General features: G+C 40.6%; 1 protein-coding gene across 2 annotated transcripts in view; it reads right to left on the bottom strand.

Annotated features, from left to right (window-relative positions):
• Window positions 1-4,592: 4,592 nt before the first annotated feature.
• LOC139408348 (proline-rich coiled-coil 1) overlaps window positions 4,593-18,885 on the bottom strand; it is a 28,769-nt gene continuing 14,476 nt past the window's right edge. For both annotated transcript variants that reach the window (XM_071152111.1, XM_071152112.1), the window contains exons 5-9: window positions 17,094-17,196; window positions 13,636-13,799; window positions 11,594-11,697; window positions 7,585-7,687; window positions 4,593-6,646 (exon numbers count right to left, since the gene is read on the bottom strand). In XM_071152111.1, coding sequence (XP_071008212.1) covers window positions 6,437-6,646; window positions 7,585-7,687; window positions 11,594-11,697; window positions 13,636-13,799; window positions 17,094-17,196 — 684 coding nt within the window. In that variant the 3' untranslated portion in view covers window positions 4,593-6,436. The remainder of the gene's footprint in view (window positions 6,647-7,584; window positions 7,688-11,593; window positions 11,698-13,635; window positions 13,800-17,093; window positions 17,197-18,885) is intronic.

Genomic DNA, 18,885 nt, shown 5'->3' with positions numbered 1-18,885 from the left:
AACCTCTCTTTTGTAATGTCTGAGATTCCCAAAGATTGGAAAGCTGCCGCGGTCATCCCCCTCTTCAAAGGGGGAGACACTCTAGACCCAAACTGCAACAGACCTATATAAATCCTAACCTGACTTTCTAAGTTCTTCGAAAGCCAAGTTAACAAACAGATTACCGACCATTTCAAATCCCACCGTACCTTCTCCGCTATGCAATCTAGTTTCAGAGCTGGTCATGGGTGCACCTCAGCCACGCTCAAGGTCCTAAACAATATCATAACCGCCATCAATAAGAGACATTACTGTGCAGCCATATTCATCGACCTGGCCAAGGCTTTTGACTCTGTCATTCACCACATTCTTATTGGCAGACTCAACAGCCTTGGTTTCTCAAGTGATTGTCTCGCCTGGTTCACCAACTACTTCTCTGATAGAGTTCAGTGTGTCAAATCTGAGGGCCTGTTCTCCGGACCTCTGGCAGTCTCTATGGGGGCGCCATAGGGTTCAATTATCGGGCTGACTCTGTTCTCTGTATACATCAATGATGTCACTCTTGCTGCTGGTGATTCTCTGATCCACCTCTACGCAGACGACACCATTCTGTATACCTCTGGCCCTTCTTTGGACACTGTGTTACCTAACCTCCAGACGAGCTTCAATGAAAACTAAGGAAAACTAAATGCATGCTTTTCAACTGATCACTGCCCGCACCTGCCCGCCCATCCAGCATCACTACTCTGGACGGTTCTGACTTAGAATATGTGGACAACTACAAATACCTAGGTGTCTGATTAGACTGTAAACTCTCCTTCCAGACTCACATTAAGCATCTCCAAACCTAAATTAAATCTAGAATCGGCTTCCTACTTCACAACAAAGCCTCCTTCACTCATGCTGCCAAACATACCCTCGTAAAACTGACCATCCTTCACTTCGGCGATGTCATTTACAAAATAGCCTCCAACACTCTACACAACAAATTGGATGCAGTCTATCACCGTGCCATCCATTTTGTCACCAAAGCCCCATATACTACCCACCACTGCGACCTGTACACTCTCGTTGGCTGGCCCTCGCTTCATATTCGTCGCCAAACCCACTGGCTCCAGGTCATCTACAAGTCTCTGCTAGGCAAAGCTCCCCCTCAGCTCACGGGTCACCATAGTAGTACCCACCCGTAGCACGCGCTCCAGCAGGTATATCTCACTAGTCACCTCCAAAGCCAATTCTTCCTTTGGCCGCCTTTCCTTCCAGTTCTCTGCTGCCAATTACTGGAACGAACTGCAAAAATCACTGAAGCTGGAGGCTCATATCTCCCTCACTAGCATTAAGCACCAGCTGTCAGAGCAGCTCACATATCACTGCACCTGTACATAGCCCATCTGTAAATAGCCCATCCAACTACCTCACCCCCATACTGTATTTATTTATTTATTTACCTTGCTCCTTTGCACCCCAGTATCTCTACTTGCACATTCATCTTCTGCACATCTACCATTCCAGTGTTTAATTGCTATATTGTAATTACTTTGCCACCATGGCCTATTTATTGCCTTACCTCCCTTATCCTACCTCATTTGCACACACTGTACATATACTTTTCTACTGTAGTATTGACTGTATGTTTGTTAATTCCATGTGTAACTCTGTGTTGTTGTATGTGTTGAACTGCTTTGCTTTATCTTGGCCATGTCGCAGTTGCAAATGAGAACTTGTTCTCATCTAGCCCACCTGGTTAAATAAAGGTGAAATAAATAAAAACTATTTAAAAAAAAAGGTACACCTCCAATTGACTCAAATTATGTCAATTAGCCTATCAGAAGCTTCTAAAGCCATGACATCATTTTCTGGAATTTTCCAAGCTGTTTAAAGGCATATAGTCAACTCAGTGTATGTAAACTTCTGACCCACTGGAATTGGGATACAGTTAATTATAAGTGAAATAATCTGTCTGTAAACAATTATTGGAAAAAGTATTTGTGTCGTGCACAAAGTAGATGTTCTAACCGACTTGCCAAAACTATAGTTTGTTAACAAGAAATTTGTGGGGTGGTTGAAAAACAAGTTAATGACTCCAACCTAAGTTTATTTATTTGATTTATTTAACCTTTATTTAACCAGGAAGGGCTCATTGAGATTTAAAATCTCTTTTTCAAGAGCGTCCTGGCCAAGATAGGCACCAAGTCATTACAAAAATTACAGACAAACAACATGAACAACTACAAGTAATCTAGTAAAAACCATAGAATTCACAAGTATAACAAAATAAAAAACAGCAAATTAAAAATATTGACAGGTCAGGGAATCAGTCTCAAGATCACTCATCAGTGATATAAAAATACCCATCGGGACAAGTTCTTCCAGTTTAAAAGTATTTTGTAAGGCGCTCTTTTACCAAATTCAGTTCGGACAGTTAGCAGGATAAAGTCCAGCGAACGAAGAGAGTGCCCACCACATTTCTGAACAACAAAAATGCCTAAATAAAAAGGTAGTAAACCCAAAATGGCTTTGTAAATAAAAGTATACCAGTGACTGAGCCTACGAGTGACTAGAGAAGGCCAGCCAACCATGGTATACAAAGTGCAGTGGTACGTAAGGGTTTTGCAGTTTAAAAGTGCCATGGTAAAGGGTGTCAATTGATCTTAAACACTGAGCAGAAGAATTCATATATAAAATATCCCCATAGTCTAGTAAATGCATAAATGTAGCTGATACCAGCCTCATGCTGGCTTCAAAAGAAAAACAGGCCTTATTCCTAAAATAAAATCCCAATTTCAGCTTCAATATTTATGTAAGTTGTTGAATAATCAATTTAAAAGAGAGCCCGTCATCAATTAAAATTCCAACATATGTATATGAGGTTACAACCTTAATCTCCTTGCCGACAGGTAGAAATAGGTGAAAGGTTCAGAGGTCTATTTCTATGTGTATGTAAACTTCCAACTTCAACTGTACATCTATTTACTTGGACACATTAAAAACCTATGGTTATAATTTATAATATCACGTGCCAGGATAATACAAAACAGAACATTTCATTGGAACCATTATTTTCATTGTTTCATCTCCGACATAAAATAACACTGTACACTACATGGCCTCAGCAGTAAGTCGAGAGTTCATTGGACGTGAACACACTACCACTAAATCACTGCGAACAAGTAGTCAGGGAACTTGCTTTCATAAAGCAATTATCCTTTCGACTTCTGTCGTTTTGTCCTCTGTGCGTTTACCCTCTGAGGTCATCTCTCCTTCATCCACGTCCCAAACGGCACCCGATCACCTATTTAGTGCACTACTTTTGACCAGGGCTGGTCATAAGTAGTGCACTAAATAGAAAATATGGTGTTATTTAGGACATAACCTCATTGTCTTTGTCCAGTACCTTGTACTGTCTCCCCAGGCTAATGACAGAGCTGAACGTTTTCACTGTTTCCTGACACTCCGGGACGTACCTTGTTCTCAGTAATTACATTTTAAGGGGAAACGTAAATTTATGCAGTGTGAATAACTAATGAGTGTAAATGTCTAATCATTTATTGAAAGTGTAAGAGAAGTTGAGAAGATACAGCTGGTGTTTTGAAAGATTGTGAAAGTTATCGTTTTGAAAGGCACTCTTAACGGTCTCGAGGTCTGTAATGGAAGTCTTAGAATTGGATCCTTATTAGTTAACATATGTACTGTAGTACCATATCAATATTAGTATCCTGGTGATGCTATTGCTGAATATATGCATTTCTCAATGAATCATTAAATTACATTTAACTGAACTTATTAGCACTATTGTAAATGATTTACTTTCTGATCTGCTAGCTACTTCATGCCAAGGCCACCTTATGCTCTACATTGAACGTTCTTAGTCAAAAAATTCTAAATGTTGCTTTTCATACATAGGGACAAGAATTCAAACATAATGACAAGGGCCTTAAGCAAGGCAGCAGAGAGGAGTGTGGAAAACACGTCTTAGAGTGTTCATAACGAAGGGCTTTAACTACAACCAGGGTTTATAACCATCATATTTTTCATGACCTGAATTGAATTCTCCTGACCTGCTACGAAAAGTCAAGTCTAACGTCAATTTGACAAAAGCTGGATTCTTTCTTGTCGGGATTCTCTCATTGAGAAACGGCCCAATCGTCTCGCACACATGCAGGTGATCCGCACGAACGCAGATGTCACCCCGATCCTGGCTGATATGTTAATTTAGTTGATCAAATATTTTACAACAGTGCCTGAATACATTACACTAAAAAAATACTTTATTTCCATGACTTTTCAGATTTGTATCATTTTCAAAAACTTTTCCAGGTCTGGAAAACACAATTTAAAAATTCTATGACTTTCACAGGATTTTCTTGACCTTGCCAACCCTGTACAATAAGCAGAGCGAATCCAGCGATGGTGCATCGATCCGTAGGTTAATTGTGTCTCTGGAGCCCGATTCAGCACAGAGTTGCTGTCAATATCTTTATATCTTTACCCTGAGGCATACACTGGTTGTGACGGGCAGATATGTGTGGTGTCAGTTTCTTAAATATTGACAGTGACATTGACTAGGTGGCAGTTCTTATCGAAGCCAAATAACCATGCAAACCAGAGACAAATCAGCATGAAAAAAATGGATATTTACTCTCCCCATGAAGGCACATTTAGGAGTTAAGAAAAGCCCAACACAGAAAATCACTGTTTTGTACATAAAACCATTTAAAAAGCAAAGAGTTTAGACAAAGTCCTAGTATTTCTCTGGTATAGTTGAATAACTATCTGACAAAAGTTGTTTACTCACCTCTTGATCTAGTGGTGTTGCATCCCACTACCATGGGACTTCCGTGTTTTGGACAACAGAATGTACTCCTGCCTCAGGCAGCAGCAACGAATAACAAATGGATTGCCTTCCAAACAAAACCTCAGAGGTCATATACAGCTTTGTGTTTTCTTGTTGCACTCTTCTGTTATCACTCGAGTAAAAATAAATACAAAAAAGTGTTTTTCTTGCAAGGGGTGCCTTCACACAGTATAGAACAGAATGGTAATGTTGGACAAACTAAAGAATTGACTTACGATAAACTGAGCTCCAATAAATCACATAGACAAGTCATTTTCAAATCAGGAAACACCTTCCAAGGAATCATTCCAATTCGTAGATCAAAGAATGTAATTTCACCCTTCTCCATTTGAAAATCATTGGCCCTCACTAACATGTAAAGTATGTGTACATGTAATAACCTATGTAGCGTTAATGTACAGACAACAATTGTTACATTAACACACACAACAACAAAAAAGAACAAAACATTACAACTAATGGATTTTAAGGCCCTGACATCTTGGTGCACACATTATAGCTCGTTCAGTCCAAAGCCTCCATTGAGTAACATAGGCTAAGTGTGAAATGAATGGACTTTTACGTAAATCCCAAGTTGACGTCAATGAGAGATGTGCATAAATATACGCTAAATGCAATGATAAATGTTAAGTTAAATGCAATGATATCAAGATAGCATTTAGCCTGCAGGTAATTCATACAGAAAAAAATATCCCCCCCAAGTGGTAGGGAGAAAGAAATGGAAGGTTGGTGGTTGACATACTACACCAACTAGCACTGGCTATACTCTCTAAAAACAGGGGCGTCAAACATACAGGGGTCCAATCTGGCCCACAGGTGGTTTGAGTAAATGGCTGTGTTTATACAGGCAGCCCAGTTCTGATATTTGCCCAAATATTGGCAAAAAAAAGCTGTACTGACAAAATCAATACACTTTAAAATGACCAAAATACCAAAAGCGAAAATGTGTAGAAATGATAATGGACCTATAATGGACATTTTCAGTGACGAACTCCAGACCTGGCAAAATGAGTTCCCTGCTCCAAAAACAGACAGAGCACTATCATTCCCCATTTCCAAAACGCCTGCGTGTTCATCCAAAAGTAATACAACACCGCATTCTACATATTTACATGACTTGAATACAATTTGTTGAACAACACATTAAGTTAATTAGATCTCATATTTACCATCAAGGATCACAAATAATGCTTTCTCAATAAAAGAGGGACAATCGACAATTCAAATAATCAATCATTACTTTAATGAGCTAGTTTGCTACGCTCTCTCTAAAACGGCATTTCTTTCTGGGCCTTAGCTGGGGGAAAAAAGTTGATTTAGAAATAAATGATGATTTCCTGTTTTTGAAGGAACAATCCACTTCCGTCATTCTCTCCATCCAGTTGGCACGTCAGAATGTTTCAACCCATAAAACCTTGCTACAAACAAATAATAAAACATAACGAAAAAAATAGCATTTGGCTTTTTGCCCAATCAGGACAGACAGCTAGAAGCAGAGTAGGAATCCCATTTGGTGAAACGGCTGCCGCTTCTGCCCAACCCCCTCTTCCCTCCTCTGGTTCTCCCTCCCCCTAGTTGTCAGTTTAAAGACATGGTGCCACCTCACATTGTCCTGGGTGGAAGCTGCTGCTTGTACATGCCCGCCAGGGCCTTGGCGGCGCTCTGGATCATCTGGCGGCGGGACATGCCCGTGAAGGCCTGGTGCCAGTCCGTGCGCAACACATTGGGTACGTTGCGCTCCAGCACCTCGCCCACCGTCACCAGTAGGCCCGACCAGCGAAGGCTGTAGTCCGGCGGGGTCAGGGACTGGGCCTTTGGGGACAGGTGAAAGATAGGAACACTATCACTTGACATTTACATGCATTCATTTCACCAACACCTGTTCATACAACCACTCTCCTTACACTGTCTAGTCCATATTCTGTAGACTAACAACAATTTACACTCAACTCAATTCACATTTAATGAATAAACATGATTTAATATTTCATGTTTCAAGACTGCTTAAATTATAACAATTCGGAAAGCAATTTGCCTTCAAACCGTTTCACACTTTTACTTTAAATCAATGTTCCAATTTCCCCAGTGACACAGCATTGACCGAAAGACTCATTTTCACAGAGTTTTAAATCAATGTTCCAATTTCCCCAGTGACACAGCATTGACCGAAAGACTCATTTTCACAGAGTTTTAAATCAATGTTCCAATTTCCCCAGTGACACAGCATTGACCGAAAGACTCATTTTCACAGAGTTTTAAATCAATGTTCCAATTTCCCCAGTGACACAGCATTGACCGAAAGACTCATTTTCACAGAGTTTTAAATCAATGTTCCAATTTCCCCAGTGACACAGCATTGACCGAAAGACTCATTTTCACAGAGTTTTAAATCAAGGCAATTAGGTTTACATTATGAAATTCTATTTCAATACAACGCCAAGCTACAGCTTTGACAGGTCGAATTTTGAAAAGGGGCACTTATGATACAATGGCAGCTTGTCATTACACTGATTGCTTTTCATCCAGAGGGAAAGACTAAAACTCCCCCCAAAGTTCCATTTTTACTTTTTCAATAGACAAGTGTATGGTATGTGCTAACATTGAGTGCTAACAGCAATCTAACATTGATAACACATGCAACCACATTAAGAGATACAGTAAATACATGTAATTAATTGAGCATCATTGTGTTGTGGGGCGAACTGTACTGTTAACATGAGGGTGCAGTAGTGGCAGCTGTGAGCTCCTACCTGCTGGACGTGCTCCAAGGCCAGTGGCGTAGCCTGAGTAAAGGTCTCAATGTGAATGCCAGCTCCAGGATCCTCCAGGATTAGACAGCCAATGTCAAACCATCTGGAAAGTCACAGAATAACAGCACTGTTAAAGATGCAATATGCAACTTTTTGGGCAACAGTTTATTAGGCACACCCATCTAGTACCGGGTCAGAACCCCCTTCGGCTTCAGAACAGCCTGAATTCGTTGGGGCATGAAAACGTTGCTCAAATGGTATCAAGGTAGCTATCGTGTACCAGGAGAACATTCCACACACCATAACACCACTGCCACCAGCCTGTACCATTGACACCAGGCAAGATGGGGCCATGGACTCATGCTGCTTACGCCAAATCCTGACACTCCCATCAGCACAACGCAACAGGAACCCGGGATTCGTCTGACCAGGCAATGTTTTTCCCACACCTCAACTGTCCAGTGTTGGTGATCGCGTGCCCACTGGAGACGCTACTTGTTTTTCTGATGAAACCAGAACCAGCGCGCCTAGCAGACGATCATACCACGCTCAGTCACTTAGAATGGGCAAAAGTGACCTAACGTTCAATCGAACAGTAACTGGATGCCTGTCAGCCTGCTTTATATAGCAAGCCAAAGCCACGCGACTTACTGTCTGTAGGAACAAACCATGTGTGTGAACGGGGTGATGGACCTAATAAACTGAGTGTAGATCCGTCATTCTCATTGAAAGCAAGTCTGTATGTGTATTATTTCTATACTTTGTTTTTCAGTGAAGTTTTTGCATCTTTTACACCAGCTTCAAACAGTTGAAAATATATTTCAGAGGTTTAGATGGCACAATGATAATCTACACTATACTTGCTTGTTGTGTCACAAACTGAAATTAGACAAACTATTAGAATTCTTGCAACCAGGAAATGGTAGAGCAATTTCTGCACATTGCACCTTGAAGCATGGCGTATGCATCACAATGCAGGCAAGACAGATTATGACAAGAGTGAATCTAACCAATAAGCAGACAATGAGCAAATCATACTTTTGGATTTAGGTTGACAGGAAGTAGTAGGGAAGGGAGGAGGAACCATTAACTAAATATTATGGCCCATCAATTGCAACCCTCTGATAAAGCAAAGCAGTGAGCAGCACCGAATAATGGATGCTAGAGAGGATATTCCAGACTAGCAATAACATACCTGATACAACTAACAGCCACACCTTCACCTGCTTGACTGACAACCTGAACACAACCCTGGTCTAATTAACTGTCCATGCTCCTCCATATGGTATTCTACCCTTGTGATGATAATCTTATTCGGTTCATTGGCCCTTACTCTAGTGGAGTCTAAAACGACTGGGAGCTGGTCTAAGCTATAAAGGCTGCATTTACACAGGCAACCCAATTCTGATCTTTTTCCACTAATTGGTCTTTCGACCAATCAGATCAGCTCTTTTGCCAATAATTGGGCAAAATATCTGAATTTGGCTGCCTGTGTAAACACAGCCATTTTATCCTGGGCTTGGCCCGCAACATTCTGGTACTTGGCTTGGAATGCAACATTCTGTTCATTTGAGGAAGCCCTCTGGGAGGTTGAGCCACTCTGCTACTTGGTGATAAAGGTAAAGGCATTCAAGGTCGAGGTCAGAAGAGCTCATCTGTTTTAATGCCCTAAAGCACATTACTGGCCTTGTGGGGAGATCAACAGTCTAACTGCACAGGTCTCACAGTTGATTTTCTGATGGGAAAATGGGAGTTTTGACACATGTAGCAAGGTGAGGTGAGGTATGTTAGATTAGTAGAGCCTTTTGGGGACATTGGGTTGTTTTTATCTGATTTCTGAAAAAGTCTGTCAAGAAGGCTCATGCTCTTCAACCCTGCCAGAGTGCACCACACCCTAGCGCAGTATTTTCCAAATGTGGGGCAAGAGAAAAGGGAAGCTTGGGTACTGAAGTCACAATCAGTTGACTGATTTTGGCCTGAAATCAATAGTATATATCTTAAAATTGCGATTTTAATAAAATAAAAAAAATTGGTAGAAGGGTTTCAAGAAAAATGTATTATTAGAAAAGTTTCAGATTGATACATTTTTTTTAAAATTGCAAAACATACAAACATACATACATAATGATATGACACGGAATTGTCAAATGCAGTCTGACAGCTTTGTTATATAGACAATATAGTTATGATAGTTAAAGCCAAATTTCTTAGTCCTTAAAGGGGTACCCCAGTGTTAGACTTGAGGGTCATTGTTGTTCACGTTGTATATAAATTACATTGAATATACTGTTAACACCTGTAAAATTCATCTCTACATAGATGAGTTATTTATTCCTGTGCCTCTTCAGTGCAGCAGGCCATTCGTGATCTTCAGCATGATTCTGACTCAATCCCCCGAAATATCCCTTACTGAGCTTAAATTACTGTTAACTGCAAATAAAACCAAGTTTATTCTGTTCTCTAGGTTTCGTAATGTTGATCCTGAGGAGTTGCGTATTTACACTTCAAATGGAACAAGTTTATCAAGTTTATCATAAATTGTCTTTTGAAACACATATTGAAAACTTTATAAAGAATCTGAAATCTATTATTTAACTTTTTTTTTTTTTATTATAAAGAAATAAATTCAGCCTCTGTTTAAACCACGCTGCTCCCTGTAGTAGACTATGGTGACTTTATATGCATGCGGTAGCCTCTGTTTAAACCATGCTGCTCCCAGTAGTAGACTATGGTGACTTTATATGCATGCGGTAGCCTCTGTTTAAACCACGCTGCTCCCTGTAGTAGACTATGGTGACGTTATATGCATGCGGTAGCCTATTCCATTCAGCAATACATGTTATCACTGGGGACAGTTCTAGGACCTATTGTCTTATTTACAAAAATGTGGGATGGACCTCTGTAAGAAGAGAGCTGCACTCTTATTTATTTACAAAGCAGTCGTGCAGAAACTTCCTCTGTACGTAACGTCATTGATTCAATTTAGACGTACAAATGACCAAACCCGTTCTCAGGGATGGATAACTCCGGAGATGCCTTTAGTCTCCACAGAATTAGGAAAATCTGCTTTTAGTTTTGCCCCTTATGTGTGGATCTTTCAGGCATTTAAAATGATTGATTGGAGACTTATGTTACAGAATGACATTGCATTTCTTAAATCTGTTTACTGTTGTGTATTATGTTTTTTATAGTGTGTTTTATTTGGAATTATTATGTAGGGCTGTTGTGCTTCATTTATGTATTGGGTTTTATTTGTAAACGTATACAAGGCTCTCTTGTAAAATAGTTTAATTTCAATGTGACTCCCTGTTTAAATAAAGGTTAATATATATATATATACATACACATTTTCTGTAAATCTATCATCTTAAACATAATCTTTGATATTGTAATTAAACAAATGAAATGTTTTTGGAAGAGGTCAGAATCAGCAATAAACAAAGAAATAAACAAATACAGCTTAATAAAGTAAATAATTATTAGGATGTGCACACAGATAGAATATTCAAATTCACATATGAAAAATGTATCATTTCCATCTCATTACTCATCGATTGCTATAATCCTTGGCGTAAACATTCATTTCAAAATGATAATCCATTTTAAAAGGGATAATGGGAAAGCTTACGAAACAGCATTCATTATCTATGATGAGGTTTTTGGACCCAATGGTACATAATGAGGGGAGATAAGCAGGCTGTTTGAGAGAGTTGCACAAGTGTGTAACAAGGGAGATTAAAATTAGAAAAACGCTAACTTGGTCATTCGAACACGTTCTTACATAGGAGGCAGCTGGCAATGTGTTTGTGTGTGTGTGTGTGTGTGTGTGTGTGTGTGTGTGTGTGTGTGTGTGTAATGCTGTGAGTGTGTACAGTGAACTGAGTGAGTGCGAGAGGGTGTGTGTGTGTGTATATGCGTGCGTGAATGAGGGTGTATGAAAGTGAGTGTATGAAATGTGTGTGTACAGGGGATTTGAGATTTAAGGGGTCTTTTCTCCTGCTGTGCTTACTTGTCGGGGAAAAGCTCGGCGATGAAGTTCTCCACAGAGACCACGGGCTGCTTCTCGTGGATGACGCCCGCCCGCCGCAGGCTGTCGATGCGCTCCTGGGCCCCCTGTGGAGACAGACACACCTCAGAATCAGGCAGAACTAATTTATCAATAATAAAGATGTTTATTTGAAGATCACTCCCTCAGGAAGAACCCGGAGAGTAACTTCCAGGACATACAGAAAAGGAATTCTCACGATATACCGGAGTGGATCTCTAAGATTTTACAATCACAGTCTTTACATACTTCATCTACAGAAAGAGCTGCTTACCCCTCCAAAAGGGGAGGAAAGCTTATAAAAGAGATAAGGGGTAATTGGCTCCACTTCCTTAGAAAAATAAAACAAATGAGAACAGGTTCTAGCCGGTTCTCACAGCCTATATGTCTAAGATAGTGTGATAGGATCTTTAAAGCCTAACCAGAGGAAACTAGATTTCCGCCTGGCTTTTAGTGCCCTATAGATAATGAGCCAGCAGTAAATTACTCCTCTGTGCGGTTTGTAAAGAGGTTACTGGACAGATGTGCAAAATTAGCAGTGAAGAGCACGACTCAACTCTAGCATTTACATAGCATTAAGCTGTAACAAAACGGTTTTGCGCCAACAAGTGGAAGACACCCATCGCTGGATATGAGCAAGTCAGACCACACACTCACGTTGCCCGCCACCATCCAGCCTGGTGCCTAACATCTCTTGTGGTGAGACATTCGAGAATCAAAAGGAAATGCACACACACCATCTCTTGAACACACGCATACACACAAAACGCTTCTCTGGATGACTTAACACTGATCCGAGTGTTTACCGCATGCACTAGAATGAGCTCAAGGCATTTTCAATACAAAGCTTGTTCCTGCAGTATAACAGCATTTGTCAGTCTGGGTCTGCGGTGCTTTACATGGCACCGTACGTAAACCAGAGTTTCCTTCACTGAGAGGATGATGCATTGCTGCCTAAATAGAATTGGACACAAACACCATCTGCTTCCATAGAGAACAGCTGTGTGAGGATAGCCTTTAAGACCAATGGCTACCTGTTTGTTAAAACACACACTAGGGCTGGGAATTGCCAGGGACCTCAAGATACGATTTCTATTTCGATTCAACACTAATTTCCTTGTGATTCCATGGTCCAAACATATTGCTCACCATATGTCTGCTGCAGAGGGAGAAGAGAGAGCCATGAGAAAAGTTGATCAGTCATTGAAATAAGGGCTGAAAACAAATGGGCTTCCTAATTAAAAACTAGATGGAGAACAAGCTAAGACTGAAAAATACTGGAGTTTGTGGTGCAGGTACAGCCAACTTGAGCAAAAATTATTTTGCGATACGAAACATTTCAAATTCCAAAAATAATATCCCAATGTGTAACTGCTGTTTTCAAAGTATTTCTGCTGTTTTTTGTCTCATAGCTGGTAAAACGTATCTCACCAAGTCAAATAACTACGAATCCTATAGCCTATCGACCAAAAAGTTTATTTTATGGCCTGACCCCAGTTGTAGCAGAATATAATCTTATCGCTGTCAGTGACTACTGGTGTCCTATTACATGGCAGCACATTCACAGTCTAAGGGTATCCTTTCTACATGAACACATTTGCTACATTGTTGCTAGAATTTGAATACTAATGACGTCAGTAAATAGGTGTGACAGAAGAGGGATAAAAAATAATAAACCAAAACCAGAGCAAAAACGTATATATATAATATAATATATATATAATATATATATAAATAAAAAGCCTTTATAGTTTGTTTAAAGTGTGATCTGGGTATGTATTGCTGTTCTTTATACTGTGTGTGTGTGTGCGTGCACATACAGTGTATGTAGGCTATATTTAAAACATACGTTTTTGCTCTGGTTTTGGTTTATTATTTTTTATCCCTCTTCTGTCACACCTATTTACTGATGTCATTAGTATTCAAAAATAAATATATATCTTCATTAGCACTAATACATAAATGAACACCAGTGTGAGATATTGGGAACGTGATAGACTGCTGACCTTGACTCCGGCTGCGTAGCCAACGGGCTGCGGGGCGATGTTAGACTGGCCGGCCTCCCCGGTCACCATGGCCATGCCAAACACCTCTTGGAAGGCATCTCTCACTGCCCCCACCTTCACCTCTTTGTCTGATGTCACCACGATGTCCAAGTCCCCGCCCGACTCTAAAAAAAAAAACCACAGACACAGTTAATACAGGAATAATCTCATTCCCAGACACTTCCGCCCACAATGTGCAAAGTGGTGGACCAGACTTTATTTACCAACACAACACCTTTCCCCTAACCCTACCCCGTACAACAAATTCCTGCCTCCATTAACTTCTCTACATCAATCCTCCCAATCTTTTATTTTTATTCATTCTAATTCATTATATATTCTATGAGCCCTATACCCCTGAAACCATTGATAGTCCAGAGAAATGTTGCCATCAGATTGACAGACATTCCACTGAGAACTCTATCACTCTGTATTCAACTGCTGAAAATGCAATTGAGTCGCTGATGCCAATGTGTGTAGCCTATATTGTTAAATCATGCCTGTTTGTGTCTCAAGGTTGACTTGCCCGGATCATTGTACAGCTGCCTGTTTGCCAGGACATCTCAATAGAAAAAGAGAGCTGGTACATTTTAAAGGCAGGGCTCATCCAATCCTGAACCTGGAGACTCAGTGTGTAGACTTGGTCTTTTGGTGCATCAGAATGAACACCACCTGACTTAACTGTTAACCAGGGATGTAATGCAGCCGCAGCAGGAGGTCCTCACTTTTTTTCCAATTTGAGACTACCCAGAGATGCATGGTAAAAATACACTACATGACCAAAAGTATGTGGACACCTGCTTGTCGAACATATAATTTCAAAATCATGGACATTAATATGGAGTTGGTCGCCCATTTTCTACTATAACAGCCTCCACTCTTCTGGGAAGGCTTTCCACTAGATGTTGGAACATTGCTGTGTGGATTTGCTTCCATTCAGCCACAAGAGCATGAGTGTGGTCGAGCACTGATGTTGGGCGATTAGGCCTGGCTCGCAGTTGGCATTCCAATTCATTCCAAAAGGTGTTCGATGGGGTTGCGGTCAAGGCTGTGTGCAGGCTAGTCAAGTTCTTCCACACCGATCGACAAACCATTTCTGTATGGACCTCGCTTTGTGCACAGGGGCATTGTCATGCTGAAACAGTAAAGGGCCTTCTCCAAACGGTTGCCACAAAGCTGGAAGCACAGTATCGTCTAGAATGTCATTGTATGCTGTAGTGTTCAGATGTCCCTTCACTGGAACTAAGGGGCCTAGCCAGAGCCATGAAAAATAAAAGTCCATTGGCGCCGAAATTTACACCACTCCTGCCGACACTTGGCTTTGCGCATGGTGATCTTAGGCCTGTGTGCGGCTGCTCGGCCATGGAAACTCATTTCATGAAGCTCCCAATGAACAGTTATTGTGCTGATGTTGCTTCCAGAGGCAGTTTGGAACTTGATAGTGAGTGTTGCAACCAAGGACAGACCATTTGTACGTGCTACACACTTCAGCAGGTCCCGTTCTGTGAGCTTGTGAGGCCTACTACTTCGCGCCTGAGTCGTTGTTGATCCTAACGTTTCCATTTCACAATAACAGCACTAAGTTGACCGGGGAAGCTCTAGCAGAGGAGAAATTTGACAAACTGACTTATAAGTCACAGTTCTTCAGTGATGCCATTTTACTGCCAATATTTGTCTAGGGAGATTGCATGACTGTGCTCGATTTTACACGCATCTCAGCAATGGGTGTGGCTGAAATAGCCAAATCTACTAATTTGAAGGGGTATCCACATACCTTTGTATATATAGTGTAATTCTGGAAAATGTATTTTGATAAATTATAATTACCACAAACCTTCCATGAAAACAACGGAATGACAAACTAAATAAATATGTAGGCTATAGCAGCCTAGAGGTAAATAGTGGTTTATTCCCTGTCTTCTCTCACTCTGGTGGTGGAGTGAATGATGAATAACTACAGGCGTGTGCAGACGTAACCAGAACAGCCACAGACAGAAAACTCTATCAGGTTTGCTCAAACAGCTGTCCTCAAAACAGTTTGTTACGGACTTGGAACTCTTGTACGACGTACTTGAAATTCACACTACTGTCCGATTGCTTAGCTTACAGAAACACCTCTATTGCATATGCAGACAAACTGATCCATCACATGAACCGAATCCAAATTCACTATGGCTGCCTTGATGTTCATTATAAAATACAGTGGAACCCAGAACGATGACCACTTGGTTACGTTGCTGTCCTTACAGCACCAGGATTAGAGGAGCGCTCAAAACGCATAAAATAACTCAAGATCTGTTGCCTAATAGTCCTTACTCATCACTAACTACAAATAGAAGACTTGATGCTGGTTTAGTCAAGTTAGATAAAAGCTGAATCAATGTCTTGCAAGATCACATAGGCCAATGATTAATTCATATTTTACATAACAGACCCAAATAGAATAGTATATAGGTCCTAGGCCTATAATATGTTAAACCAAAAACACCACCTCAGTCATTTCTTATCTGAAGCTGGACAGTAACATTTTTGCAGCCAAAACACAACAGAGCACTCCGCAGGAAATGCTTTGATTTAAACAGAAAACACTTAAGAAAGGCTTATAGTTTGCATGCAGTTTGACTGGAAAAACATCAGGAAAAAAATCACGATTGACAGTGATGTGTGGGCCTATTTTGAAATGAGTTAGCGTATGCCCAACTGTGTTTGAGGGTATTAAAAATAAACAATTTTCTTGAGATGTGTGGGCATAGGCAGATGTTGCAATTGGAGGATGCATTTTTATCTATAATAATATTCAAAAGGCTACATCTGTGGGTACAACCTGACAAATGATAACATTTAACAATGAAATGTTAAAGCTGGAAAGAAAGAAAAGACTGCACACCCTGTGGGTTTACAGCAGTGGTGGAAAAAGTACCCAATTGTAAGAGTAAAAGATACCTTAATAGAAAATTACTAAAGTAAAAGTGAAATACTTTACTAGAGTAAAAAATTCTAAAAGTATTTGGTTTTAAATATATGCAAGTATCAAAAGTAAATGTAATTGCAAAAATGTACTTAAGTATCAAAAGTAAAAGTATACAACATTTCAAATTCCTTACATAAAGCAAACAGAAGGGAAAGTTAGTGGGGCAAAAAAGTATTTAGTCAGCCACCAATTGTGCAAGATCTCCCACTTAAAAAGATGAGAGGCCTGTAATTTTCATCATAGGTACACTTCAACTATGACAGACAAAATGAGAGAAAAAAATCTAGTTCTAATCTAATTCCTTTTCGGTTTATTGAGAAGTCATGGAAGATAAAAGCAAGTTTTTTTTCAATTTACTAAAAGGGAATTTCAGTTCCTGAATTGATTAACCCCAACCCTAGTGCCACCACTGTTAAATTAATGATAAATGGTGTTGGTGTTGACTTACTGATGTATGGAGCCATGCCCGGGTCCAGAGTGGTGATCATGGATTCCACTGAGTGCTTGGTCTTATCCAGGACCGTCTTTACCATGTGGTTACCTGCCACGCCCTGAGGATGGACACACACAGTTAAAACATGTTCTAAAGCTAGATGTCATTTGCATCCCTTAACTGACTGGTTGAAATAAGACGTTATGTTAATTTGTGTGACAATGAATGCGCTAATGACCCAAGCTAATTAGTGTCATAGCTCATTACTTCTACAGGTGGTACAATGTTTGAAGGAAATTAAGTTAGGTACTTTGAAACAGTCGCTTAGCCTTTTTTTTTTTTACTTTACTCTGTATCTCAGTTGTTTCAAAACCATTCTAATGTAACTGAATAAAAACACACCATCACTAACTCATGAGTCCGTACACCAGGAGTGGTTTCAGGACAAAACAAAGTGGAGGGAACCCTGAACAGTTCCAATTGTTGAACCAACAGTTTGTGCCTGCCTGCCCGACTACCTGCCAGTGCGCAATGTGCATGTAATCCCAAACAAGACTGGATGGCAGGGTTTCCGTTAGCCAGTAAAAGCCGGGGATTTGGCCGATAAAAAAAAGCCGATAAATTTGGAAGTGGCCAATTATCCGGGATAATGCTTTTTAGCCTATTAGTTGATGTAAAAACCAGTTGATGTAAATACATTTGACTGGTCATGCTTATCGGTCTACAGGTTCATTTGTATAATTTTGTGGAATTAAATTGGCGAGTGTGTACAATACAGTGCATTCTTAAAGTATTCAGACCCCTTCACTTTATACACATTTTGTTACGTTACAGCTTTTTTCTAAAAGGGATTACATTTTTTTTTAAATCCTCAACCTATGCACACAATAACCCATACGGACAAAGCGAAAACAGATTGACATTTTTGATAATTATTCAAAATAAAAAAATAGAAAGGGTATTCAGACCCTGTGCTATGAGACTCGAACTTGAGCTCAGGTGCATCCTGTTTCCATCGATGTTTCCACTTGTGGCAAATTCAATTGATTAGACGTGATTTGGAAAGGCACACACCTGTCTATATGAAAAGGTCCAACAATTGACAGTTCCGGTCAGAGCAAAAACCAACCCATGAGGTCAAAGGGATTGTCCGTAGAGCGTTGAGACAGGATTGTGTCGAGGCACAGATCTGGGGAAAGGTACCAAAAAAATGTCTGCAGCATTGAAGGTCCCAAAGAACACAGTTACCTCAATCATTCTTAAATGGAAAAAGTTTGGAACCACCAAGACTCTTCCTAGAGCTGGCCGCCCGGCCAAACTGAGCAATCAGGGGAGAAGGGCCTTGGTCAGGGAGGTGACCAACAACCCGTCACTCTGACAGAGCTCCAGAGTTCCTCTGTGGAGATGGGAGAACCTTCCAGAATGACAACCATCTCTGCAGCACTCAACAAATCAGGCCTTTATGGTAGAGCGGCCAGACGGAAGCCACTCCTCAGTAAGGCATGTGATAGCCCGCTTGGAGTTTGCCAAAATGCACCTAAAGGACTCTCAGAACATGAGAAACAAGATTCTCTGGTCTGATGACACCAAGATTGAACTCTTTGGCCTGAATGCCAAGCTTCACGTCTGGAGGAAACCAGGCACCACTCATCACCTGGCCAATACCATACCTACGGTGAAGTATGGTGGTGGCAGCATCATGCTGTGGGGATGTTTTTCAGCAGCAGGGACTGGGAGATTAGTCAGGATCGAAAACCTGCTCCAGAGTGCTCAGACAGGGGCGAAGGTTCACCTTCCAACAGGACAA

Source organism: Oncorhynchus clarkii, chromosome 5 (assembly GCF_045791955.1).
Source record: "Oncorhynchus clarkii lewisi isolate Uvic-CL-2024 chromosome 5, UVic_Ocla_1.0, whole genome shotgun sequence".
NCBI lineage: Eukaryota > Metazoa > Chordata > Actinopteri > Salmoniformes > Salmonidae > Oncorhynchus > Oncorhynchus clarkii.
This window is presented reverse-complemented; position numbering and strand designations above follow the sequence as displayed.